General features: G+C 43.6%; 1 protein-coding gene across 6 annotated transcripts in view; it reads left to right on the forward strand.

Moving 5' to 3' along the window:
* CCDC18 (coiled-coil domain containing 18) overlaps nucleotides 1–27,069 on the forward strand; it is a 251,047-nt gene that overhangs the window by 61,124 nt on the left and 162,854 nt on the right. For 5 of the 6 annotated variants that reach the window (XM_030205711.1, XM_030205709.1, XM_030205710.1 and 2 more), the window contains 5 exons: nucleotides 579–675; nucleotides 6,633–6,754; nucleotides 9,223–9,448; nucleotides 13,372–13,499; nucleotides 13,725–13,885. In XM_030205711.1, coding sequence (XP_030061571.1) covers nucleotides 579–675; nucleotides 6,633–6,754; nucleotides 9,223–9,448; nucleotides 13,372–13,499; nucleotides 13,725–13,885 — 734 coding nt within the window. The remainder of the gene's footprint in view (nucleotides 1–578; nucleotides 676–6,632; nucleotides 6,755–9,222; nucleotides 9,449–13,371; nucleotides 13,500–13,724; nucleotides 13,886–27,069) is intronic. The other variant, XM_030205713.1, reaches the window with a different exon arrangement.

A 27,069-nucleotide genomic window follows, 5' to 3' on the forward strand; every position in this document is an offset into this window, starting at 1 on the left:
ACAATTCCTCACACTTGTGAGGACATTTATAAAGGATGAATTGAGAATTAATTTACCGTAATTGAAATTTTTAAAATGTAGATAGTCTGGTCTTGAAGGACATCTCTGGTTTCTAAGTGGTCTGATGCACTGACTGCAAATTGCTCTGCTCTGTATCTAATGCCTTAATAATAAAATAGCAAATCTCTATTAAGTAAATTGTAGCTAACCATAATCCTTACTTCCTAGTAGATTGAGTATGGGGGCAGAGGTAATTGCTAGATATTGAACTGTATAAATGTAAAATAAAAATCCTGTTGCAGACTAGATAAAATGTGTACATAGAGGCCCTTTTACTAAAGCTTAGCATGTGCTAACGGCTAAGAAACTCAATGGTATAAAGTGGACTTCTTAGCATTTGGCACGTACTAATTCCATTAGCACACACTAAGCTTTAGTAAAGAGGGCCCCAAAGACTTTTCAAAATAAAAGGACAATGATGTAAAATATACCTATCCTAATCAACTTTTTTTTGTTCACTTTTTTCTAACCCCTTTGAAATGATCATTAATTTTAATTAAAAAATGTTTTTTTTAAAGAGCAGAGCAGCAAAGAAATGAAGCCTTGAAAAATGCTGAACAACTAACGAAAGCTTTCGAACAATATAAAGAGAAGCTGGCCGAAAAACTAGAACAGGTAGGATAGGATTCTAAGGAGCCCTTTTACCAAGCTGCAGTAGGGCTACTGTAGGCTTGGTGTTCAGCGATTCGGCCCTACCTTCGGGCTACTGTGGGTAGTAGTGCCAGTTCCCACCGTGCGGCATTTCTGGTACCAAACAATTTCTGTCCAGTTTCCCCCAGAAATGGGTGCATGGCAAATGTTCCACTTACCAAGTGGCAAGTGTTCCACTTACCGCACCACTGTTTCCGCAGCGCGAAGCAAACCAGCTTTCCGATGCCACCGCAGAGGTCCTTTTACAGCTGCTTCGTAAAAGGACCCCTTAACTAGTACAAGTTATGGTTTTCTAGAAGGTTATGAGGCTCATTTTCAAAGCACTTAGGGGCTGATGCACAAAAGTCCCCATAAGGTAGTGCTTGCTATTTCTACCTCGGTAAAAATTACCGAGGTGGAAATAGCAAGCGATGCTAAAAAAAAAAATTCTAGCAGTCAATCGGTAAGTGTAACTGCTATGCGCATACCCAGAACACTTCTATACACCCATGCAAGCTGTGTGTATGAAAGCCATGTGTAGCTTTTTTTTTTCACGTTTTTGATCACAGCCAAACAGCTATTTTTTGCTAACAACCAAACTGATACTTAGTCTGGATTATTTCGATGAAAAGGAGCTGCAGAAAGTTGGTACTTCTGCTCTGTTTGTGTCCTGACTCTCTCCTGCCATCCCTCAGCAGAAAATGCCTGCTGCTGGCTGAGCCAGATAGGAGAAAGAAACCCCAACTGAGCGCTGAAGCTGCTGTCAGCCGGCTCTGTATGCTGGGGAGTAGGGAAGGCTTGGCAGCTCGTACACGCCTGGCTCACCTCTGTGGTAGCTGTACAGACAGTGGAATTAAAATTTATTCTGCTTCAAATCTTTCCTGCTGTGCTTGGCTGCTTCCCAGTTCCACTTCCTAATTGCCTGGAGCATTTCAACTATTCATGAAGGCTCCAAGCTGCTTTCTGCAGCCAGCCAGCTCTGCCAGCGCAATTCCTGAATGCTGTCTCTTGCCAGTCCTTGGAAGGTAGAGGTGGAGCTTGCTTTTCTTCCCCTTTGTCCTGATTCCTGTAGGGAGGTGAAGAGGCATTTCTACTCTTCACCTTAGATTATTATCCTTTTTCTTCGTACTACAGTACAGCCAAAAGCCTCTCCACCATAGGGAGATTGCACCGCCAAGGTCACTGTCATGCTACGGCTGCTCCAGACCTCCTGTAAACTTTCCATCATAAAAGTTAGGCAGTCCTTTCTGTGCATCCCTCGTAATGCACATTTGAATACTGATTGGCTCATTAGTATTGTTTTGCATGTGAGACTTGTTGGCTGGTACTGCAGATGGCAGAGAGTCCGCAGAACCTCTTTGTACATTGCCCACTGAATACCATATTCTGAGCTAGTTTACTAAACAGTAAATGATGAAAAATAAATTTTCTCTCTGTAATTTCTCCAAATGAGTGTTTTGTGCATACCATTGACAGGAATGAACCTCATTCCTAAGCCGGGGCATGTGAAATATGGTCTCAGTTTCTCAAATTTACTGCTAACACATGTCATAAAACTTGCATTGTGCCAAAGAGCTTCCCTCTAGAGTTCATATACAACATGTATGTCGAACCCCTCCCCTTTTTACTCTTCACTGGACATTCCCTAGGTAGAAGTTAAAGCAGGGGCGATCATCTTTAGAGATTACTGTAATATGTTTCTGTAGTGTCTGGAAGGAGTTCTTTGGGCTGGGAGGCCACCTTGGCTTTTAGGCATTGCTCCTAATTCTCACTCGGGGCCTCTTTTAGTAAAACATGTTAGAGATTCCTGGCGTGGCAAATGCGCCGCTGCCCAGTTTTGAATGGGCTGCATCACATTTGTTGCATGGGAATTGCTAGCACAGTTTAGTTAAAAGAGGCCCTCAATTCACAAAAATATGGTCTAGTCCAGGCTTTTATTCCTAATCAGTAAAGTTTACTTAAAGTCCAAAAATTAAACAAGAACACAGTGGGAAAAATGGACTGCTACAGAACATCTGTATTTGCTCTGTGTGCAGTTAGCTTTGTCACAGACTGGGTGAGGGGGGGAGGACTTCATTGAGAGCTGCTTGGTGCCTAGGCTGTTCTAACCAATGAGCTGGTATGCTTCATTTATGGTGCCATGTGATAACAACTCCACATGTAGGCAATGTTAATCCTTCTGTAAAAGAAGCCCTACATGTTTTGCTTTTATTTTATTTTTATGCTTCCTTAAAAAAGAAAATTTTACTAATTCCTTTTCATATTCATAAAGAACTGGTATTAATATAATTTTCAAGCGGAGTCACATGGTGCAGTAGGAACAGGCAGACATGTTTCTTTTGCTGTTGTCTCCCGGCCTACATCTTTGCAATTCACCATTCTTTTGGAGATCCTATTGGTTTTTCTCTTCTTGCCTGTCTTCCCTCGGTCAATGGACAAATATATAACCCGCTCAAGAGCTATAATGAGCACTAAACCACACGGTCTCCACAATAGAGGACTCTCAAACAGCGATGGCAGGAGAGATGGAGTCACTGCGGGAACAGTTACACAGGCTGTAAAGCTTGAGGATTTGGAAAACCACTCCCACAGGGATAATTTGCGCTTCATTGGACTCCCCGAAATGATATCGGATGCCCGCTTAATTGCGGTTTTGGAGGACTGACTGGCTAAGGAGGTGCACTATGCTGTTATTGGTGATGACTGGCCTTAATCATTAGGACCCCCCCCCCCCCCCCCCCCCCCCCCCCCCCGTTTTTGACTTCTTTGACACAACTTTGCTCTCCACATCTTGGTATACCTTTAATTGTGTTGAGTGATTTTAATTTAGTCATGATCAGGCCCTTGATAAGTCAACCACCATTTCACTGCAACCTGGTGATAAGGGTGCTTTGCGCTCCTCTTGTAGGGCTCTGGACTTGTGGCGTCTCCTCCACTCCCAAATGAGGGGATTATACATATCTTTCTCGAGCCCATGGCTCTCTGTTTTGTATACACTGCATCCTGCTGTCTACTTCCAGCTTTGCTCGTTTTTTAGATGCTGAGATTGGCCCTGAAGAAATATCAGACCACTTGATGGTCTGGGTGGACATCAGGATGGAGTCCTTTTACCAACAAGCGAAGTTGTGGCATTTCTCTTCTTATTTGTGTAAGGACCAGGAATTTCAGTCTTATCTGTCCACTAAATGGAATGCTTATTGTCAAACTAATAGATAACATGCCACTGAGCCACTTCTTTTTTGGGAAACTGCTAAAAGTTTTAAGGGGAAATATTTTAGCTTTCACAAGTGCTCGTAATAAATTACTAATGGTATAATCACCTTAGAATGGACTATGCGAAAACATAAAGGGACCTATATCCATACATCTACTGTGGCCAATAAGGAGCGGTTTTTTTTTTGGCAATGCAAGGAGATAAACTCTCTTTTGCACAAACAAACCCAGAGGTCCCTGCTCTTTCGAAAATATAAATTTCATCAGTTTGGCAACAAACCTGGAAAATGTTTAGTACAAGTTACTAAGGAATGGCACAAGTGACCGGCTGTTGTGGTCATGAAGTCCCAGGATGGGGTTCCTTATTCCCTCATTGAAAAGATAGATGGCATTTCACAGGATTATTTTCAAGATATCTATTGAAAAGGGGTGGATTTTTCTATGTACCAATTGGCGTATTTACAAAATCTTGGGTCTTTCAAAATTTTCCCCAGAAGCACTGACCTATTTCAACAGTCCCCTCCAAGCTGAGGAGCTTCAGTGAGCAATTAAACTTACCCAGCCACATAAATCCCCATGGCTTTTTGGGTGGATTTTATAAGATCCAATTATGTGGACCACTTTTAGCTTATTATAATGAAGCTGTAACTCGTGAGGTGCTCCCTCGTTAAGCAAATGAAACGGTGGTGAATGGTATCCACATGAATTCATTCTCTATTGAATGGGGCACAAAGCAGGGTTGTCCTCTCTCTCTTCTTCTGTTTCTTCTCACTCTGGAGCCTTTGTTGTGCTTGTTGCAGGGGAAGAGGGGGTTATGGGGCTGATAGTTTGATCTTATGCTCTCAAGATCCTGGTGTTTGCAGATGGTTTGTTGACGGTCTTAACAGACCCACAGCGTTCTCTTCCGCTGGTCCTGGAGTTGATAAGTGTGTGGACGCCTTTCGTGCTTTATTCTGAATGTATTTATTTATTTTTACATTCATACCCCCACACTGTTCCAAACATACTTGAATTCAATGTGGCTAACAGTAAATAAACAACAGACAATGTTTACAAATCCATAAACAAAATATCAAATATAAACCATTGATGGCCAGTTGCAATCTAAGGTACTCCATCAATGGCTAGAAACCTCTCAAAGAGGAGAGTTTTCAGTCTTTTATGAAATACCAAGTAATTGGGCTGACCCTTTGTGTTGTTCTGTAGAACTGTTTTTCCTCTGTGGCACCCACTTTTCACATGTGGCATACCCAGATGATTGGTATTTTTTCATTGGAGCAACACTATATACATGACCTTGCATCTCTGGCAGGGCTTCTCTTCCAGGCTACAAGGCAACCTTTTTGGAACACTGACTTCTATAGCTTGGAGCCGTATTTTGAATGGTTAACTTTTTTTCCCACCTTTGTGTTTATATTGGATCTTGTGTTTGTGGGGGAGTTATTATAAATGAGTGCATGCTTCTGTTTTGTTTGTTCTGTGTACTGTTAACTCTTTTGCTACTTTCTGATGTACTTGATGGTTGCTGACACTCAAAAATTGCTAACTCAGGGGTCCTGTTACTAAGCTGCAGTAAATAAATGACCATAGTGTTCCGTTCCTGCACGTGAAGGCCTTTTTTACTGCAGCAGTAAAAATGGCTCTTTTCTATTTTTTTTTTAATTTTCTGTATTAATGGCTAAACGCTAATGTTAACTAAACAAATATGTTTGGTGGTGTGGAGATAAGAACAAATTCTAAATGCAAAAACTTCCACTCAGTACAAAATTACAATAGTGTATGGGGAAAAGCCTCAAAGAGCTCCCAGATCAAATATCAATCTGTCGGATCAAATATCAATCTGTCGGAGGTAGAACAGACCAACTGGTCTTCTCTTCATCATAGGCAAAAACCCCTTTTAAGCAGCCCCGGAAAAATTTTTTCTGGGACCGCAGTAAATTTTCTAAGTTTTTTATTTTTTTGAAGATAAGAATTTTTTTAGAGAAAAAGCATGTTAATTTCTGTAACATACTTAAATATAATGCAATGCACTTAGCTTTATTGCTTGGTATTCAGTATTACTACTGCTTCACGCTGCACTGTTCCCTGTTGGGTTACTCTGAGCCGATGTTGGCCAGCGTTTCGCTGCGTCTTCAAGGTCTCGGGTAATTATTGGAACTCGTTACACAGCGTTTACTGCGGTCCCAGAAAAAATTTTCCGGGGCTGCTTAAAAGGGGTTTTTGCCTATGATGAAGAGAAGACCAGTTGGTCTGTTCTAGCTCCGACAGATTGATATTTGATCTGGGAGCTCTTTGAGGCTTTTCCCCATACACTATTGTAATTTTGTACTGAGTGGAAGTTTTTGCATTTAGAATAAACGCTAATGTTGCCATTAGCACGTGGCCATTAAAAAACGCTATTCCTGTGCTAATCAAAGTGCAGTAATGTAGTGGTGTTAACTGATTAGGGCAGGAACACCCCTCTCTGCCCTCAGACACACCTTTTAAAAAAAAAAATGTAAATATTTTAGCATGCAGTTAGTGTATGCACATTTGGCTGTTACCACAGGGCACCTTAGCACATCCCGTGGTACGCCATTTTAAGCTGCATTAGCGCCTAATGCAGTTTAGTAAAAGGGCCTCTCAAAAGGATAGATGCAGCAACAGTAAGAATATTTGTATAGACTAATAGAGGGAATTATTCAATTGTGTGTAAACATAACTAGAAATAAGTTTGATTTTTGTTTTAGGTTCAAGCAGAAGAAGAAACTGTACAAAAAAATTTGATGAACTGTGAAAAAGAACGAGCAACACTGCAAGAAAAATGTAACAAATTTGAAACTAAATTTAAAAGTGTCGAAGAACAGTTGAGGTAGATAATTTTTTAATATAATAGTAATGTTCTTGTGTGATTATTTTACTTTCATGTACATCTTTTCACTACCCTGTTGACTTATTGAAAGCAAGGCGGAAAGCTATCCTCAACCTATGGACTTCAGCAATGTCTGTTTACACCAATTGCTGCTGTGTGGACCACCATCACTAGCTGCCTGAAAGAGTTTTAGTACTACAATGGAAACACTAGCTGATATGAGCTTAGTACTTGTTTAATGGGGGCAAACAAGCAGTTCAACTAGATATATCCTCATTTTCTCAGCTGTTCTTGAAGACTGATACTAATGTTCTAGAGTTAAATCTGTAGTATTTTACTGTGTATTATAAGGAATAAAAAAACAGTTCCAAATTCAACATGAAAAATGAATGTGGACTTGGTGTATTAAATTTTATTTAAAACTCGGAGAACTGGGTGCACAGTATGTGTTTAAGCGGCACAAGTACTGTATGCATGATTCATGTTGCCACATCATATATGTTTGCATACAGGGAGGATTAGGCGATTTGTTCTGTTCAAGGCAGTCAATTAGGTAGTGGGTAGTCTAAACAAACTAGTGCCCCATGTTCTCAAAACTGTTCTGTAATCATGAGGGATGTGCATTTTTAGTACATACTTGGGGCCCTGTTTACTAAGCTGCATTAGAGGCGTTTTAGTGTTTTTATTGCGCACTAAGCATTAATGTGTGCTAACTGTGTAGATGCCCATAATATTCCTATGGGCATCTACCTGGTTGGCGTGTGCTAATTTTTAGCACACTGTAAAAACGCTTGCGCACCTTAATAAACAGGGCCCTTGGTTTGTTAGTGTGTGTTAAATTTAGTGACCTCCAGATTGGTTTAACACATATTAAAGTAGAAGTTAAGATGTGTTTTCAATATTTACTAAACATTTTGGGGTAAATACTCAGCTGGCACCAGTGAATGTTTTGCTGTTACCAGCATTACTCCCAGGCCATGTCCGGACGTTTGCACTGAATATCCGGTTTATGCAGCACCGACTAACGCTTGGCCACTTAAGTCGGTATTCAGCACTTAAACGGCCATGGGTTGCTGCATAAAGGTAGGACTGTGTTTTATGTGGTCCCATTTATGCAGTTACCCTGGCCAGTTAAGTGCTGAATATCAACATTTAACCAGCCAAATGCTGACTGTGCCCCCAAAATGGCTCCAAAATAGCCGGCTTTCAAGCGCTAACCGCTAATTTTCAGTGATGATAACCGCTTAAGTGCCACTGAAAATTAGCCGGTCAGCTGCTGTTTTTGATTGGTTAAATTGTTAATTTTTTTTTTAATTTGTAATGTTCACAAAATACATACATAGTATTATTTATAAGCGACCAATAGCCCACATCACAGGGGGAAAGAAGAGAACAGTTACACAGCATATTACTGCTATAATTGTCTATTGCTTATGTTTGATTTATTCTTACAGTACACTGCCTTGAGTGAATTACTTCAAAAAGGCAGTAAATAAATCCTAATAAATAAATAATAATTAAACTAAAAGAAATCAAGAGAACAGTAACAAATATGTCCCTACATATCTGGAGATTTACTAAAATAAACCACTCATGATGTTTGCCTAGCTTTCCTATCTAACAGCAGTCTTTCTAACTGATTTGGTGAAAAGAAGACGTAATCAACACCACCTAAATGTACTATGTGAACAAGCAGGGAAGTATGGGTTTGTACCTCTTATGTCAGGAGGCAGTCAAGATGTAGCATTGGGCATCCAGCTATGGCATGGTGCTCAGAGCCACATACCTAGGTGGTAAAGATGACAGACTGAGCAGAGTGATGCAACCACATGAGTGGTTTCTTAATATGCTGGATAGCATCCTTGCCGGACTCTGTTGGATGTTGCCCATGTATGGCAATATGTGTCCTGCTGTCCTCAGAGAACATCTGCTACAGGTGATTAATTTCACTTTACTGAAGATTTGCTCTCCAATTTTATATTAATTCTTATAGTAATTAAATTCTTTTCACAATGGGTGCATTCATTGTTATCGTAGTCTTAGACTTAAAAAGGAATTTTTAAAATGTATTTGCAGTTCTCGTTTTTTGAAATAGTATTGCATTGGGAATAAACCTGTACAGTGGGGTAGCTTAGTTAATGTGGGAAATAAAGTCTGCCTGGCATAATCAAAGTACAATTTTTGTGAAGTCTATTGATGCTTTATACTCTAAGAGCAACAATAAAATGATGCATTGCACATTATATTGGTTCTATAGAAGCTTCCTGAAGTACTCCTGGCTTTCAAAGAGGGGAAAAAGAGTGAAATAGTTTCTCAATTGTATTGGAAATGCTGATACCATCAGAATCAGATGATGTTCCTTTTCTTTTTTCAAAAGTCCAAATGTATTTTTTAAAACAAATATTGATCTCCTTTTGTCATTTTTATGAATGAAGTATTTAAGGCACATGATTTGATATTTATATTAGTCAGATGAAGGAACAGCATTGCAGTGAAAAAGAAAAACATGCTACAGAAGTTAAAAATGCTGAGTTGGTTTCTCTCCTGGCACAAGCTAATGAAAAGATCCTTGAACTTGAGAATAAACTTGTTGACAGAGAATATATTCTTAAAGAGAAGGATGACTTGATGCATCAAAACAGAGACCTACAACTTTACGTCTCACAACAGAATGAGAAACATCAGGATGAAACAGTAAGTACCAAAGCAGAATATTGTGATTTATTTTATTTATTTTATTTGTTGCATTTGAATCCCACATTATCCCACCTCTTTGCAGGCTCAATGTGGCTTACAATACATCATGGATAGTGGGAAAGAGAAAAGAGTAGATATTTGGTGTTACAGAAGGATTTTGGGTTACATGGTAGTGGAATACATGATAGTAATATAACAGAAGGCATTATATGTGATGTGAACATAAATTTGTAAGTAATAACCATTTTTATAGCACAGGGTTATAAATGGTAGTATACATTCTGAGCTTGCCCCTTCATCCTCTTTGTTGAATTTATCTGTGGGATTTTGACTTTCTGCTCTTGGGTTGGACCCCCCTCCCTTCTGGACTATCTATGGTGCCCAAACTCCTGCGTAAGGACCAAGATAAAAACCACATCCAAAATACCAAGATGGCTGACGCTGCTAATTCACCTGGCCCTTTGGTGGGCTCTCTCTGGGTAGTGGAAATTTCACAAGAAGTTGCCTCGCTTATGAATAAGACCTGGGGAGATAAATTCCAGAAACTTTTTGATAAAATGGATTTGGTGGAAGGATGACTAGAGAGCCTCAAAGTGGATGTGAGAGGTTTTCAGGTGCGTTTGGCTGAAGTAGAGGACGCCACCCAGTCTGCGGAGGCATTGCGTCGCGAGCTAACGTCCAAGGTGTACAGGCCCTGGAGGAAGAATCAATGATTTGGAAAATTGCTCATCCCGGAACAACCTCTGGGTGGTGGGCATCCCAGAATCGGTTACAGATGCAGAACTGAGAGGTATTCTTGAATCCTTGTTTACTACATCTCTAGTGCTTCCAGACACTGTGGGACTTCTTGGATTGAACGAACCCATAGGTTTGGATTGAAATGTCAAGGAGATCAACAGCCTAGAATGGTTATAATGCTATTCTTGAACTTTGCTTATAAGACTATGATTCTGCAGTCTCTCAGGGCAGGGAAACAATTGGAATACAGTGGACGGCGTCTTCTCTGTTTCCAGGACTATTCTCTGAAGGTGTCTGCTCAGAGACAGCAATTTGCTCCACTCTGCTCTAGCTTGTTTCAACAGAAAGTGCCATTTGCACTTCTCTATCCAGTTCAACTTCACATGACAGACCAGGGTCAACCCAGGATCTTTACCTCGGTGCAGGAATCTAAGTAAGGCCTTTGTGGATCACCATTCACGACCTGCTGGACAGCCTTAATTTTGCTGACTTCTGCTGTGATGCTGATGAGATATACAGTGGGAGCCTTTCTTGAGATCATGGTGGGGGGGGGGGGGGCCTTCTCTTTATCATTCAGATTCGGAACTGGATTTGGATGGTACAACCAATTTGAATAGTATGGATCTTCCATCTTTAGATGTAGATTCTCTCCAGATCCTTCAGGGAACCATTTCAATGTGTGAAGTTAAATTGGTTATTTGTCATAGCCCCAACCATAAAGCCCCGGAGCCAGATGGATTTCAGGCAGAATTTTATAAGTTGCCTCCCCTTTGACAGGGATGTTTCATTCAATATTAGTAGCGAAGAGTATGCTGTATTCTCTGTCCATGATGCAAATTGTGGTCCTGCCTAAACCAGGTAGGGATCATTCTTTGCCTGAGTCCTACCACTCAATTTCCCTCCTTAACTTTTGTAATAAAGCTTTTAACTAAGGTGATACCTAACTGTTTAGTCCGTGTACTCTTGTACTTTCTCAGCTGATCGCTGACCCACAAGTAGGCTTTGTTAGGGAGGAGTGGGTATTTAAACATCTATGCAAAATTCTGGCTTCCCTGGTAGTGGTTTTACCATCGTAACCTGTGTTCCCTTTTAGTGAGTTTTGATGTACAAAAGGCCTTTGATAGGTTCTGCTGGCAATTTATGCTAGCTGCCTTGCAAAAATATAGCCTAGGGGATTATAACCTAAAGCTCGAATCTGGGTAAATGGGGTGTTCTCTGACCCAATTAGCATAGCTCAGGTGACCCGTCAGGGCTGCCCTTTCCTCCCCCTTGTTTGTTTTAATCCTGGATCCTCTCATTTAAGATATTTTAAATAACCCTGAAATTGACTGCATTCCTATAGGTACTAATGCTTTCAAGATGGCAGCTTTGGTTGACGATCTATTGGTCCATCTATTAAACTTGGAAAACTCTTTACAGGTGTTAGTGGAATGTTTTAGAGAATATGAGGAATTTACTGGGTACAAACTAAATCTAGAGGTTAGAGGCTCTTCCTCCCCTTGAGCTGGAGTGGCGGCCCTGGTTTGGTCCCTTCTCATTACGTTGGGCAGAGGGTTCATTTGTTTATCCGAGGGTTCTCTTGTCTATGAACACCAGTTGATTATAAAAACTAAGCTTGCATGGGCTAATGGCACATTTGAGGATTTGGAGGGAATTTCTTCTCTCTTTCAGGCTACAGAGGAAATTGGAGGGTCATGGGATAGGAGGAAAAGTCCTATTGTGGATTAAAAACTGGTTGAAGGATAGGAAACAGAGAGTGGGGTTAAATGGGCAGTATTCACAATGGAGAAGGGTAGTTAGTGGGGTTCCTCAGGGGTCTGTGCTAGGACCGATGCTTTTTAATATATTTATAAATGATTTAGAGATGGGAGTAACTAGCGAGGTCATTAAATTTGCTGATGGCACAAAGTTATTCAAAGTCGTTAACTCGCGACAGGATTGTGAAAAATTACAGAAGGACCCTACGAGACTGGGAGACTGGGCGGCTAAATGGCAGATGACGTTTAATGTGAGCAAGAGCAAGGTGATGCATGTGGGAAAAAAGAACACGAATTATAGCTACGTCATGCAAGGTTCCACGTTAGGAGTTACGGACCAAGAAAGGGATCTAGGTGTCGTCATCGATAATACACTGAAACCTTCTGCTCAATGTGCTGCTGCGGCTCGGAAAGCAAATAGAATGTTGGGTATTATTAGGAAAGGTATGGAAAACAGGTGTGAGGATGTTATAATGCCGTTATATCGCTCCATGGTGCGACCGCACCTTGAGTATTGTGTTCAATTCTGGTTGCAGCATCTCAAGAAAGATATAATGGAATTAGAAAAGGTGCAGCAAAGGGCGACTAAAATGATAGTGGGGATGGGACGACTTCCCTATAAAGAAAGACAAAGGAGGCTAGGGCTTTTCAGCTTGGAGAAGAGACGGCTGAGGGGAGACATGATAGAGGTATATAAAATAATGAGTGGAGTGGAACAGGTGGATGTGAAGCTTCTGTTCACGCTTTCCAGAAATACTAGGACTAGGTGGCATGCGATGAAACTACAGTTTAGTAAATTTAAAACAAATCATAGAAAATGTTTCTTCACCCAACGCGTAATTAAACTCTGGAATTCGTTGCCGGAGAACGTGGTGAAGGTGGTTAGCTTGGCAGAGTTTAAAAGGGGGTTAGACGGTTTCCCAAGTCCATAAACCGCTACTAAATGGACTTGGGAAAAATCCACAATTCCGGGAATAACATGTATAGAATGTTTGTATGTTTGGGAAGCTTGCCAGGTGCCCTTGACCTGGATTGGCCGCTGTCGTGGACAGGATGCTGGGCTCGATGGACCCTTGGTCTTTTCCCAGTGTGGCATTACTTATGTACTTAAATTTCCCCAGATGGTTATATACCATGCAAATGCTTTGTAAGTGTAAGTGCTTTGAAAATGAGACTCTATGTAACTTTGTAAGTCTAAATGCTTTGAAAATGAGCACCATAATCTGACCTGCCTATTTTATTAGGTTATTGCAAAAAAGTCAACCGAATAAATGAAAATTGTCTACAATCTTGTTGTTTTCTTCAGAAAATTTGACAGTTGAAATTTGAGAACATATGTTATTAACATATATTATATATTGATTTTACAAGTTGTATGAAATTGAGGTTATAAAGTAACTTCATTTATGTTTTGATTACTTTAAGTTACATCCAGAAAGGGGAAGATCAAGTTTCAAGTGGCATGATCCTAATCATCTGGTGGGAAGTTTCTCAACAAATGATGTCGGTTCTTCCAGCTGGGAACTCAACAACTTATTGATTGCAGACCTAAGGTATAATTTTCAGATTACTGAATACTGGCTGGCATTTTAGTGCTAATTAGTGGGCATTACTAATGGCAATTAGATGATAAATTAGATGTTCTTAGCCTTTTTTGCACTCTAAATTTTTCATTTAGTAAGCACATTCCCATTTTTGTAAACCGCTCTAATATATACAATGAAAATGGTATAGAACATTCAGTATAAACATAACATATATTTTTTTCTTTTTAATAGACTCAAACTATCCATGAAAGATGCAGAAATTCAGAAGCTTCAAGCAAGCCTGACAAGCTGCAGAGGAGCTCCTTATCTCTCTAATACTAATGAAAGAGAAGGCCAAGCTGAATGTTATAGCCTAGAAGCAGAACCTGTGAAATTAAATGCAAAACAATCGGGTAGGAATGGATATATCTGTCATATGGCTGACATACATTTTTCCATTTGATTAAAAAAATGTTTTTTTAATTGGCATATTGAAAACATACAGATTCTGAATTGTTTGCCTATTTTAATGAATTGGCTTTACTGAAAGCAAGAATAGACCACTGAATTAGTATAAACTAAGAAAATGGAACATTGCCTTTGATCATTCAGTGATTGGCTGTAGTGGACATTATTTGATGTAGAAGTACGCTGAATCTTTCTACTGATATACACTGGTTGAAAGCATTTTTAAAAACACAAAAGCTATTTTTAATAAAATAAATTTGGTCTAGTCTCCTTGGACTTTTAGTGGACTTAGCAGTGGACTTTTAGTATAGTAGGTTCCTCAATGGACTGAATGTGTGGCAGCTCTAAGACTGTAGAAGGGGGAGACCACTCCTTAACTTTCTTTTGGAGAAGTCCTAAGAGGTGAGGAAAGATCACTCTTCAGGGTCTTAGTTAGTCTCTCACACCCTTTCCTTTGAGCATTCATGCACTGCCAAAAGGTCACAGTTTGCTCTAACAATCTATATATAAAAATATAATTTACTGGTGAGTCAGGAAAAATCAGTGCAGGTTATCTGTTGCTTCACAGAGATATTTATCTATATATGTCTGTCTCTATCTATCTATCTATCTATCTATCTATCTATCTATCTATCTATCTATCTATCTATCTATCTATCTATCTATCTATCTATCTATCTATCTATCTATCTATGGAGAGAGAGAGAGAGAGAGAGATTTAAAATTTTCTTTTCCACACTATCCTACCATTCTAGGTAGGTTGTAATGAAACATACATAGTTAAACATGAACTTTAAAACAATAAACATCAACAAAACTATAGACACAATAATAACATCGAAGCAAAAGCAACAAGATAAAAATAATAAAAATGACACTAGGCGTAATAAAAATGACACTAGGGGCTTCATTTGCAAATCTGCGCTAGTGATTCCTGTGCGGCAAATAAGAGGAAGCCCATAGGAATTGAATGGGCTTTCTCTCATTTACCGCACAAGAATTGCTAGCGCTGCTTTGTAAAAGAGGCCCTGGGTTACTTCTAATTTATTTTTTTTTTCTTTTTGGAACTCCTTATCATACCATCTGGATCTTGCTATTTTTTTAGGACTCTGCCAGGTACTTGAGACTTGGACTGGCCACTGTTGGAAACAGTATGCTAGACGTTGGTCTGACCCAGTGGGGCAACACTTATGTTTTTTTTTTTGTAACCACATCCTCTGACAAGGAGTTCTGGAGCTTAACTTTTTGTTGAGTGAAAAAAATATTTTATCCTATTAGTTTTAAAAATAGTACCCCCTAGTCTTTATATTTTTTTTAAAGAGTAAAAAATCTTATTCACTTTACCTGTTCTACACCACTCAAGATTTTGTAGACCTCTTTCATATCCCTCCTCAGCAGTCTCTTTTCCAAGCTGAAGAGCCCTAACCTCTTTAGCCTTCCCTCATATGAGAGGAGTTCCATGCCCTTTATCATTTTGGTCATCCTTCTTTGAACATTTTCTAATTTTGCTATATCTTTTTTGAGATATGGTGACCAAAATTACATGCAATACTCAAAGCAAGGTTACACCATGGAATGATACAGAGGCATTATAATATTCTTTGTCTTATTCTCCATTCCTTTCCTAACAACTCCCAGCATCCTGTTTCCTTTTTTGGCACCCGACGCACACTGGGCAGAAGATTTCATAATGTTTATGATGACACTTAGATCTTTTTCTTGGGTGCTAAGGTGGACCCTGGCATCAAGTAACTATGATTTGGATTATTCTTCCCAGTGTGCTTGCTCTTCTGATTCAGGTCCCGATATGCTGTTGCTGACTGCTTCACTCAATCTGAGTGTCAAGTGACCTACTTTGCGTAAGCTACAACCGGAAGCACCATCTTTAAATGAAAGTTGCTAGCGGCATTTTATTTTCTTTGAGAATGTTTGCATGTGCTTACTACTGAAGTGCTTGCTCTTGTGATTTCAGGTCCCGATACAATATTGCTGATGGCTTCACTCAACCTGAGTCAGTCAGGTGACCTTACTTAGCATAAGCTACAACTGGAAGCACCATCTTTAATTCAAAGGTGCTAGTGGCATTCTGCGCCACAATGGCTCACACAAGGAACAGATCATGCTTTTTTGGTGAGCTCCTTGGGACGAACTCCGGGGGTGACTCCGAATGACATCCCTGGGGGCACTAACCTTAGTTAGTCTGACACTAGCCTTTTCCACCCTCTTCGGCACCCTTAATCTTAGTCTTTTTTCTCCGTGTCTGTACAACATCTTGACACACCTGGCACACCATATCGCTCATCCGATTTTAATATTTTGGGACCACAGACCGCATTGGATCCTACCCCCTTGTGGTCATAGTTCTATGAACCTGGTAAAATGCAGTCTTTCATCTTCCTCTATTTTTTCCAATACTCTTTGCTCCACCATGCCCACTATCAGGCTGGGATTATTGAACGCCCACTCTATCCACAGTAAGTCCCCACTTCTCCTAGACCTTTTTTTCATCCTCTTGCCTTGATATGCTTGCCATCACCAAAACCTGGCTAAAAGAAGGGGAGGAATCATATCTCTACCGGGCCTTGCCTCTCAACTTCGTAGCTTTCTACACTGCTTGTTCTTCATGTAAACGGGGCGGAGTCGCTCTATTCCCTTCAACTTACCAATGCCAGGAAATACCTTCTAATACTTTCCCCTATCCTGAACTCGTCATAATTTCCACTTCTGCCCCAAGCCTTTCAGTATTAGTGTGCTATTGCCCCTGTACCTCCCCCCGCCTGCCCCCTCCCCCACATCTTTTGGATGCTCTTGAACAGTCTTTGGCATATGCTGCCATTTTCCCAACTTATTAGCGATTGGTGGTTTTAACGTTCATACAGATTTGCCCAACTCCCCCCCCCCCCCCCCCCCCCAGACGAGCGTCCTCTTTTCTTGCATTCCTTACTGATATCGGACTCTCCCATGTTGTCCATTTTCCCACACATAAAGGTGGCCACATACTTGATTTAATTTTATCTTCTTCATCTGTGTCTTTTGTCATAGACCAGTTGGCCTTGCTACTCCTTATCTGGACTGATCACCTCCTTGTGACCTGTCTTGTTTCCCTATCTGCCTTAACTTCCTCATTTTCTTCCAAGCCTGCCCGTTTCTGCTACCGTGACCCCAAGTCCACTCCCCCGTTACTCTCTTTTCCCTGCTGAATTCTCTTCTCTTTCTTTTGAAGCTAAGGTTGATAGCTGGAATTTGGTTCTATCCACATTCTTTTCCAATCTTTCTGATTCCAGTACATTCCTTTGATACCAAGTGTAAACAGTTGAACATCACTGGCACAAACTTCGATCCTATACAGTGCAAAAGTTAAAGAAGCCAAGAGATCCTACTATTCAACTTGTACTTCCAAGTCCTCACATTCATTAAGATCTCTCTATTCTGTGATGTCTAATCTAACTTAGGGCTGTTTGGGCCAGTTGGCTGTGGGTCTCAGAACCAAAAACCCAACACCTCACCCATTCAAATTCCCCAACTGGTTTCTTAGCACCACTGGCCTGATAAGTACCAAAAACTGTTATAAACAAAAGAAGCTTCTTACATTACTAAAGTTTATTCTTATCCAAGAGCATGAAAAATAAATAATAGAAAATTAGGAGCAGCACATAAGAAACAGGGTAGTGAGGGAACATAAAAGGGAGGTGCCATGGAAATGGTCGTATATTCCTTAGTCCTTTTAGAGACAGAGGAAGATTTTCATCGACACCCCCCCCCCCCCTGCCTTTCAGAGCAGGCATTTATATAGGGTTTCTTAGCCCAAAGTACAAAGAACTGTTCTTTTTCTGGAATACATCATACAGGATATGTCATTTGTTTGTTACAATTGCCAAAAGGTACTTAAAAAAATATTGCATTTCCTTAAAAGATACATCCTCAGTCCTTTGGTAAATAAGCACATCCTCAGTTAAAGAATCTTTATCTCACTTCAAAAGGAGTCACGATTCCATTCGCACAGAGTCTCCACCCTTGTAATGTCATTCTCCTTTCCTGTGTCACAGTATCTTGTCTCTCTCCATCTCTGTCTGTTACCTTGCCCCCCCCTCACATGGTAATTAGTTCTGCAGCCTAAAAGTCTCCAGTTAGCCTCCTTGAACACACTCCTCGTAAACAGTGTAAAAAAGGTATCATCTTATTTTCTTTTCCATGTTTTATTTTGTTTTATTTCTATTGATTACCTTTAAAAGTGGACTAACACGGCTACCACACCTCTCTACTCCTAAACAGTGAATTGCATGACTCATTGTTTTCAATTACCTGGCCAGAGGAAGGGAGGGAGGGGTGTGAGGTATTTGCTTGATTGTGCTGGACACTAAATGGCCTTGTTTATTTCTTTTGTAATCCACAGAAGAAAAAAGGGGTCTCCACACCTTACTGTCTGTAGATTAAGATTAGTTCTTTATATTAAATATTACCAGCACTGGAACTGCATGGTCTAGACCTTCATAAGTACACATCCACCAACAGGGCCCACTCAAGGTTAACCCTTCGCTCGCTTCCCTCTGCAAGCGATCTTGCTACCTAATTCAAAATTAAAGTTACTACCTTAGTCAATTCATTGGCAACCCCCCCAACCCCCACCTCCATCTTCCTTTCCTGCTGTCCAAATGTCTTCTGTCCACCTGGCTGGTCTCTTAGTGTGGGACACCTTTAACCTTCTCTCTGTCCCTCAGCTCACTTGCACGTTGCGCACCATGCACCTTACAACTGGCTCATTGGACCCTCTCCCAACCAGATGGCTAACCCATCTCATAGCCTGCTGCCACTTTGCTCTCAACTAATCACAGAAAGCTTTTCGTTGAGCATTGTCCCACTGCCCTGGAAGGGGGCAGTTGTCACTTCTATCACTAAAAGCCTATGCCCGACACTTCCTGTCCTGCTAACGCCCAGTTTCCAACCTTCCTTTTATATCCAAACTCTGTGAGAAAATTGTTTTTGATCAACTGCTCTCCCACTGCGACCAATTTTCCATCCTCCACCCCTACCAAACAGGTTTTTCCTCACCCCATAGTACTGAAATGGCTATCACAACCCTACTAAGCGAGTTACATGCAATCCTTGATCAAGGCAAAATCACTCTTATTTTATCCCTGGACCTCTCCGCTGCATTTGACCTGGTTAGCCATTTCATCTTTCTCTCTCAACTACAGGAAATTGGTCTCTCAGGAACCGTTCTAGATTGGTTCACTTCATATCTCACAGACCTGTCTTTCAGTGTTTCTACACCTCTTTCCATATTTACCCCTTATCCATCTTGCAGGAGCTTACTGGTTGACCCCTTTAAGAAGTGCCTGAGAGCTTCAGGCAACAACTTTGTGGCCCATTGCTCGTAGTATAGTAAAATAACCCCAGCTTTTTGCTGAGATTATTTTTCCATTTTTAACGCAACTTGTGGTTTTCACTGCAGGCCATGTTATAGATTTCACATGGAGCAAAAAGAAGCAGATCACCAAATATGTATATATAAACATAGACTATATACACTTAATAATTTAAAGCAACATTGTATTTATTTGAAAAATGGATTATGTTATGTACCCAAGGAGTTATTTTAGCACTTTTTGATTTTGAATTCAGTGTTATGTTGTCTCTGAGATATAACTGAAGTGGATTTTGCTGTATGATGAAGTTTTTTTTACTCTTTTTCTCTTAATAGTTGCTTTAAACTATTAAGTGAGACCCTGTGTGTAATGTTGCTTCTGTCAGTGTTCTCTAATGAAACCATATTGCATTTTACTATATGTTTAGAGAGACATGAGATTCAAATGGGCCACAAAGTTGGGAGTGGAGGAGTGGCCTAGTGGTTAGAGTGGTGGACTTTGGTCCTGGGGAACTGGGTTCGATTCCCACTGCAGGCACAGGCAGCTCCTTGTGACTCTGGGCAAGTCACTTAAGCCTCCATAGCCCCAGGTACAAATAAGTACCTGTATATAATATGTAAGCCGCATTGAACCTGCTATGAGTGGGAAAGCGCGGGGTACAAATGTAAGAAAAATAAAATAAAAATAAATTATGTAATTCTATTTTTTTGTTTCTATTGTTTTAAAACCAGTAGCTGAAATTCTGTGACAACATCTCTAGGTTATGTATTTTTCTCCGAGGACAAGCAGGCTGCTTGTTCTCACTGATGGGTGATGTCCACGGCAGCCCCTCCAATCGGAATCTTCACTAGCAAAAGCCTTTGCTAGCCCTCGCGCGCCGATGCGCACCGCGCCGATGCGCACCGCGCATGTGCGGCCGTCTTCCCGCCCGAAACCGGCTCGTGCCGGCCAGTCTTCTTTTGTCCGCGCTCGGTACGGTTGTGTTACGCCGTTCGCGCCCCTTAAGTTGACCTCGCGCGTCTCTTTTGACTTTTCGCTAAAAAAAAAAAAAGGATTTCGGAAGAAGACCTTTTCGGTTTTTTTCCCTTTCCTCTAGTTTCAGTTTTTGCCCCGTTAAGTTTCTTTTCGTCTTCGGGGTAGGCCCTTTTGAGGCCTCGGGTCGAATTTTTTCTCCCCCTCTTTTTGGTGCCTTACCGCAATTACGAGTTTTGATTTCGCCGGCGTGATTTTTCTGCCCATGTCATCGAAGTCTCCCAGCGGCTTCAAGAAGTGCACCCAGTGCGCCCGGGTAATCTCGCTCACTGACAGGCACGCGTCGTGTCTTCAGTGTCTGGGGGCTGGGCACCGCCCGCAGGCCTGTAGTCTGTGCGCCCTTTTACAAAAGCGGACTCAGGTAGCGAGATTGGCCCAGTGGAACGTTTTGTTCTCGGGCTCTTCGTCGGCATCGGCACCGGGAGTATCGAGTGCATCGACGTCGACAGCGCCCAGACCTCCGTCCTCGGCCGCGACTGCATCGAGTGCATCGAGGCATCGACCCTCTGCATCGGGGCTGAGACATCGGAAGGCTGCGTCGGCGTCGGTGGTACCGGGACCTCCACTTCTGCTGATGTCGTCGGACGGTGGTGCTTCGACTGGAGTGCAGGTGAGGGCTGTCCATTCCCCTGCTGGTGGTGGTGAGCCTTCGGGTGGGTCTCCCCCTACCCTGAGGGCTCCTGTGGTACAGCCCCCCTCCCCCCGAGACCGACCTTCCTCGGCCCCGAGGAAGCGACAGCTGGGTTCTACGTCCTCCTCGTCGGTGCCGGGAAGCTCCGGTGACATGCTTCGTTCCAAAAAGTCGAAGAAACATCGGCACCGGTCCCCTTCCCGTATCGGCACCGAGAGCTCTGGGTCGCCGAGGGAGTCGGCACCCAGTAGGCATCGGCACCGAGAGGACCGCTCACCCTCTGTTCAAGAGGTGTCGATGCGCTCCACTATGGACAGCCCGGAACAGCCTCCACGCCCGGAACAGACTCTGACATCGACACCTGCATCGACTTCCACGTCTTTCTCCACAGCCGCTCTGCACGAGAGTCTCCGGGCCGTTCTCCTAGAGATTCTGGGAGAGCTGTTGCGCCCTTCCCCTCCGGTACCGGGGGTGCTTGTCTCCGACATCGGTGCCGCGTGCGGTACCGACTGCGGTCGACTCCCAGGAAGGCTCCCCGTCGGCGGAGGGAGCTTCGCCGGTGCGGACGCGGGAGTCTACCTCTTGACGCTCCCACCGTGGCCGTGGTTCCACGGAGTCGAGTCGGGCACGGCTTCAGACACAGGTTCGTGAACTTGTGTCTGATACCGATGGTGAGGCCTCGTGGGAAGAGGAGGAGGACATCAGATATTTCTCTGACGAGGAGTCTGATGGCCTTCCTTCGGATCCCACTCCCTCCCCTGAAAGGCAGCTTTCTCCTCCCGAGAGTCTGTCTTTTGCGGCCTTTGTCCGGGAGATGTCTACGGCCATCCCCTTCCCGGTGGTTGTGGAGGACGAGCCCAGGGCTGAAATGTTTGAGCTCCTGGACTATCCTTCTCCACCTAAGGAAGCGTCCACAGTACCCATGTATCATGTCCTGAAAAAGACATTGCTGGCGAACTGGACCAAGCCATTAAGTAATCCCCACATTCCCAAGAAGATCGAGTCCCAGTTCCGGATCCATGGGGACTCAGAGCTGATGCGCACTCAGTTGCCTCACGACTCTGGAGTTGTGGATTTGGCCCTAAAGAAGGCTAAGAGTTCTAGGGAGCATGCTTCGGCGCCCCCGGGCAAGGACTCTAGAACCTTAGACTTCTTTGGGAGGAAGGCCTACCATTCTTCTATGCTCGTGGCCAAAATCCAGTCCTACCAGCTCTACACGAGCATACATATGCGGAATAATGTGCGGCAGCTGGCGGGCTTGGTGGATAAGCTCCCTCCTGAGCAAGCCAAGCCATTTCAGGAGGTGGTCAGGCAGCTGAAGGCGTGCAGAAAATTCCTGGCCAGAGGGATGTATGACACCTTTGATGTTGCGTCCAGGGCCGCTGCTCAAGGTGTGGTGATGCGCAGACTCTCATGGCTGCGTGCCTCCGACCTGGAGAATAGGATCCAGCAGCGGATTGCGGACTCGCCTTGCCGTGCGGATAATATTTTTGGAGAGAAGGTCGAACAGGTGGTAGAGCAGCTCCACCAGCGGGATACCGCTTTCGACAAGTTCTCCTGCCGGCAGCCTTCAGCTTCTACCTCTACAGGTAGACGTTTTTATGGGGGAAGGAAGACTGTTCCCTACTCTTCTGCTAAGTGTAGGTACAATCCTCCTTCTCGACAGCCTGCGGTCCAGGCTAAGCCCCAGCGCGCTCGCTCTTGTCAGCAGCGTGCGCCTCAGCAAGGCCCCTCGGCTCCCCAGCAAAAGCAAGGGACGAGCTTTTGACTGGCTCCAGCAGAGCATAGCCGACATCCAAGTGTCACTGCCAGGTGATCTGCCGGTCGGAGGGAGGTTGAAAGTTTTTCACCAAAGGTGGCCTCTCATAACCTCCGATCAGTGGGTTCTTCAAATAGTCCGGCAAGGATACACCCTCAATTTGGCCTCCAAACCTCCAAATTGTCCACCGGGAGCTCAGTCTTACAGCTTCCAACACAAGCAGGTACTTGCAGAGGAACTCTCCGCCCTTCTCAGCACCAATGCGGTCGAGCCCGTGCCATCCGGGCAAGAAGGGCTGGGATTCTATTCCAGGTACTTCCTTGTGGAAAAGAAAACAGGGGGGATGCGTCCCATCCTAGACCTAAGGGCCCTGAACAAATATCTGGTCAAAGAAAAATTCAGGATGCTTTCCCTGGGCACCCTTCTTCCCATGATTCAGGAAAACGACTGGCTATGCTCTCTGGACTTGAAGGACGCCTACACGCACATCCCGATACTGCCAGCTCACAGACAGTATCTGCGATTTCAGCTGGGCACACGTCACTTCCAGAGCTGTGTGCTACCCTTTGGGCTCGCCTCTGCGCCCAGAGTGTTCACGAAGTGCTTGGCTGTAGTAGCAGCGGCACTTTGCAGGCTGGGGGTACACGTGTTCCCAAATCTCGACGATTGGCTGGTGAAGAACACATCCGAGGCAGGAGCTCTACAGTCCATGCAGATGACTATTCGCCTCCTGGAGCTACTGGGGTTTGTGATAAATTATCCAAAGTCCCATCTTCTCCCAGTGCAGAGACTCGAATTCATAGGAGCTCTGCTGGATTCTCGGACGGCTCGTGCCTATCTCCCAGAGGCGAGAGCCAACAACTTGTTGTCACTCGTCTCGCGGGTGCGAGCGTCCCAGCAGATCACAGCTCGGCAGATGTTGAGATTGCTGGGCCACATGGCCTCCACAGTTCATGTGACTCCCATGGCCCGCCTTCACATGAGATCTGCTCAGTGGACCCTAGCTTCTCAGTGGTTTCAGGCTGCTGGGGATCTAGAAGACGTGATCCACCTGTCCACGAGTTTTCTCAAATCCTTGTATTGGTGGACGATTTGGTCCAATTTGACTCTGGGACGTCCCTTCCAAATTCCTCAGCCACAAAAAGTGCTGACTACGGATGCGTCTCTCCTGGGGTGGGGAGCTCATGTCGATGGGCTTCACACCCAGGGAAGCTGGTCCCTCCAGGAACGCGATCTGCAGATCAATCTCCTGGAGTTACAAGCGGTCTGGAACGCTCTGAAGGCTTTCAGAGATCGGCTGTCCCACCAAATTATCCAAATTCAGACAGACAACCAGGTTGCCATGTATTACATCAACAAGCAGGGGGGCACCGGATCTTGCCCCCTGTGTCAGGAAGCCGTCAGCATGTGGCTCTGGGCTCGCCGTCACGGCATGGTGCTCCAAGCCACATATCTGGCAGGCGTAAACAACAGTCTGGCCGACAGACTGAGCAGGATCATGCAACCTCACGAGTGGTCGCTCAATTCCCGAGTGGTGCGCCAGATCTTCCAAGTGTGGGGCACCCCCTTGGTAGATCTCTTCGCATCTCGAGCCAACCACTAGGTCCCTCAGTTCTGTTCCAGGCTTCAGGCTCACGGCAGATTGGCATCGGATGCCTTCCTTCTGGACTGGGGGGAATGTCTACTGTATGCTTATCCTCCCATACCTCTGGTCGGGAAGACTTTGTTGAAACTTAAGCAAGACCGAGGCACCATGATTCTGATTGCTCCCTTTTGGCCGCATCAGATCTGGTTCCCTCTTCTCCTGGAGTTATCCTCCGAAGAACCGTGGAGATTGGAGTGTTTTCCGACCCTCATCACCCAGAACGAAGGGGCGCTTCTGCATCCCAGCCTCCGGTCCCTGGCTCTCACGGCCTGGATGTTGAGAGCGTAGACTTTGCCTCTTTGGGTCTGTCAGAGAGTGTCTCCCGTATCTTGCTTGCGTCCAGGAAAGATTCCACTAAGAGGAGTTACTTCTTTCTATGGAGGAGGTTTGCCATCTGGTGTGACAGCAAGGCCCTAGATCCTCGCTCTTGTCCTATACAGACCCTGCTTGAGTACCTTCTGCACTTGTCTGAGTCTGGTCTGAAGACCAACTCTGTAAGGGTTCACCTTAGTGCAATCAGTGCATACCATTACCGTGTGGAAGGTAAGCCGATCTCGGGACAGCCTTTAGTTGTTCGCTTCATGAGAGGTTTGCTTTTGTCAAAGCCCCCTGTCAAACCTCCTACAGTGTCATGGGATCTCAATGTCGTTCTCACCCAGCTGATGAAACCTCCTTTTGAGCCACTGAACTCCTGCCATCTGAAGTACTTGACCTGGAAGGTCATTTTCTTGGTGGCAGTTACTTCAGCTCGTAGAGTCAGTGAGCTTCAGGCCCTGGTAGCCCAGGCCCCTTACACCAAATTTCATCATAACAGAGTAGTCCTCCGCACTCACCCTAAGTTCTTGCCAAAGGTTGTGTCGGAGTTCCATCTGAACCAGTCAATTGTCTTGACAACATTCTTTCCCCGTCCTCATTCCTGCCCTGCTGAACGTCAGCTGCACACATTGGACTGCAAGAGAGCATTGGCCTTCTATCTGGAGCGGACACAGCCCAACAGACAGTCCGCCCAATTGTTTGTTTCTTTTGATCCCAACAGGAGGGGAGTGGCTGTGGGGAAACGCACCATATCCAATTGGCTAGCAGATTGCATTTCCTTCACTTACGCCCAGGCTGGGCTGGCTCTTGAGGGTCATGTCACGGCTCATAATGTTAGAGCCATGGCAGCGTCAGTGGCCCACTTGAAGTCAGCCACTATTGAAGAGATTTGCAAAGCTGCGACGTGGTCATCTGTCCACACATTCACATCTCTTTACTGCCTGCAGCAGGATACCCGACGCAACAGTCGGTTCGGGCAGTCAGTGCTTCAGAATCTGTTCGGGGTTTAGAATCCAACTCCACCCCCCTAGGCCCATGTTTTATTCTGTTCCAGGCTACACTCTCTGATAGTTGGATAAGTTGTTAGGTCAATCTCAGTTATGTCCTCGCCGTTGTGAGGCCCAATTGACCATGTTTGTTGTTTTGAGTGAGCCTGGGGGCTAGGGATACCCCATCAGTGAGAACAAGCAGCCTGCTTGTCCTCGGAGAAAGTGAATGCTACATACCTGTAGAAGGTATTCTCCGAGGACAGCAGGCTGATTGTTCTCACAAACCCGCCCGCCTCCCCTTTTGGAGTTGTCTCTTCCCTTCTCTTTGTCTTGCTACATATGAGACTGGCCGGCACGAGCTGGTTTCGGGCGGGAAGACGGCTGCGCATGCGCGGTGCGCGAGGGCTAGCAAAGGCTTTTGCTAGTGAAGATTCCGATTGGAGGGGCTGCCATGGACGTCACCCATCAGTGAGAACAATCAGCCTGCTGTCCTCGGAGAATACCTTCTACAGGTATGTAGCATTCGCTTTATGTTCTTCTTATGGATATGTAACCATTGAAGTAGCATATATATGGATGATTAACAATTATATTTTTTTTGTATATGGTCTGTTTATAACTGATATTATTTTGATTTTATTATCTATACTGATATTCTTCAGGTTTTATTATTTATGTTAATATGTTTTTGTATGTTTACTGACATTCTGTTGCAAGCCCCTAACACAGCCCTTTGAGAAGGCGAAACATGGTCATGTCAGACTTTTAACTATTTATTATTTTAGTGGTGAATAAATTGGATATTCATATATATATATATTGGAGATCTGCTTCTTTTTGCTGCGTGCTGAATCTTGTAGATCGTCTGCCTACTTGTTTTCTTGGACCGTGCATGTTATGGATTTTACATAGTAACGAGGTGTTTTACATGTATTGTACCGCATGGTGACCTCCCCCCCCCCCAAAAAAAAAAAAAAACTGTGTTAACCTGCAGTGGATCCTTTAATACTTGTTAAGGGTTAAATAACTGGCGTTATTGTAACAAGGCTTGATAACAAAGTAGTAGTATAACAACCCCCCTTGATTGCTCATGCAAATGCAAAGTACACAGCCACTTTCAGTGCATATATTTTGTGGCTGCTAATTTTCAAAGGAAAGCACACATGATTTCAGTTTGAAACTTTTCTGCAACTTATGCAGGCAATAAATGCCCAAGTACCTCATCAACAACACAGGCTGTTAAAAATACCCCCATAATTGTCATATGTATTTATTTATTTGCTGCATTTGTGTCCCACATTTTCCCACCTATTTGCAGGCTCAATGTGGCTTACATTATGTCGCAAAGGCGAACACCATTAACAGAATACAAAATATTGTTGCAAATAAGGT

The sequence above is a fragment of the Microcaecilia unicolor genome, chromosome 6, assembly GCF_901765095.1.
Source record: "Microcaecilia unicolor chromosome 6, aMicUni1.1, whole genome shotgun sequence".
Taxonomy (NCBI): Eukaryota; Metazoa; Chordata; class Amphibia; order Gymnophiona; family Siphonopidae; genus Microcaecilia; species Microcaecilia unicolor.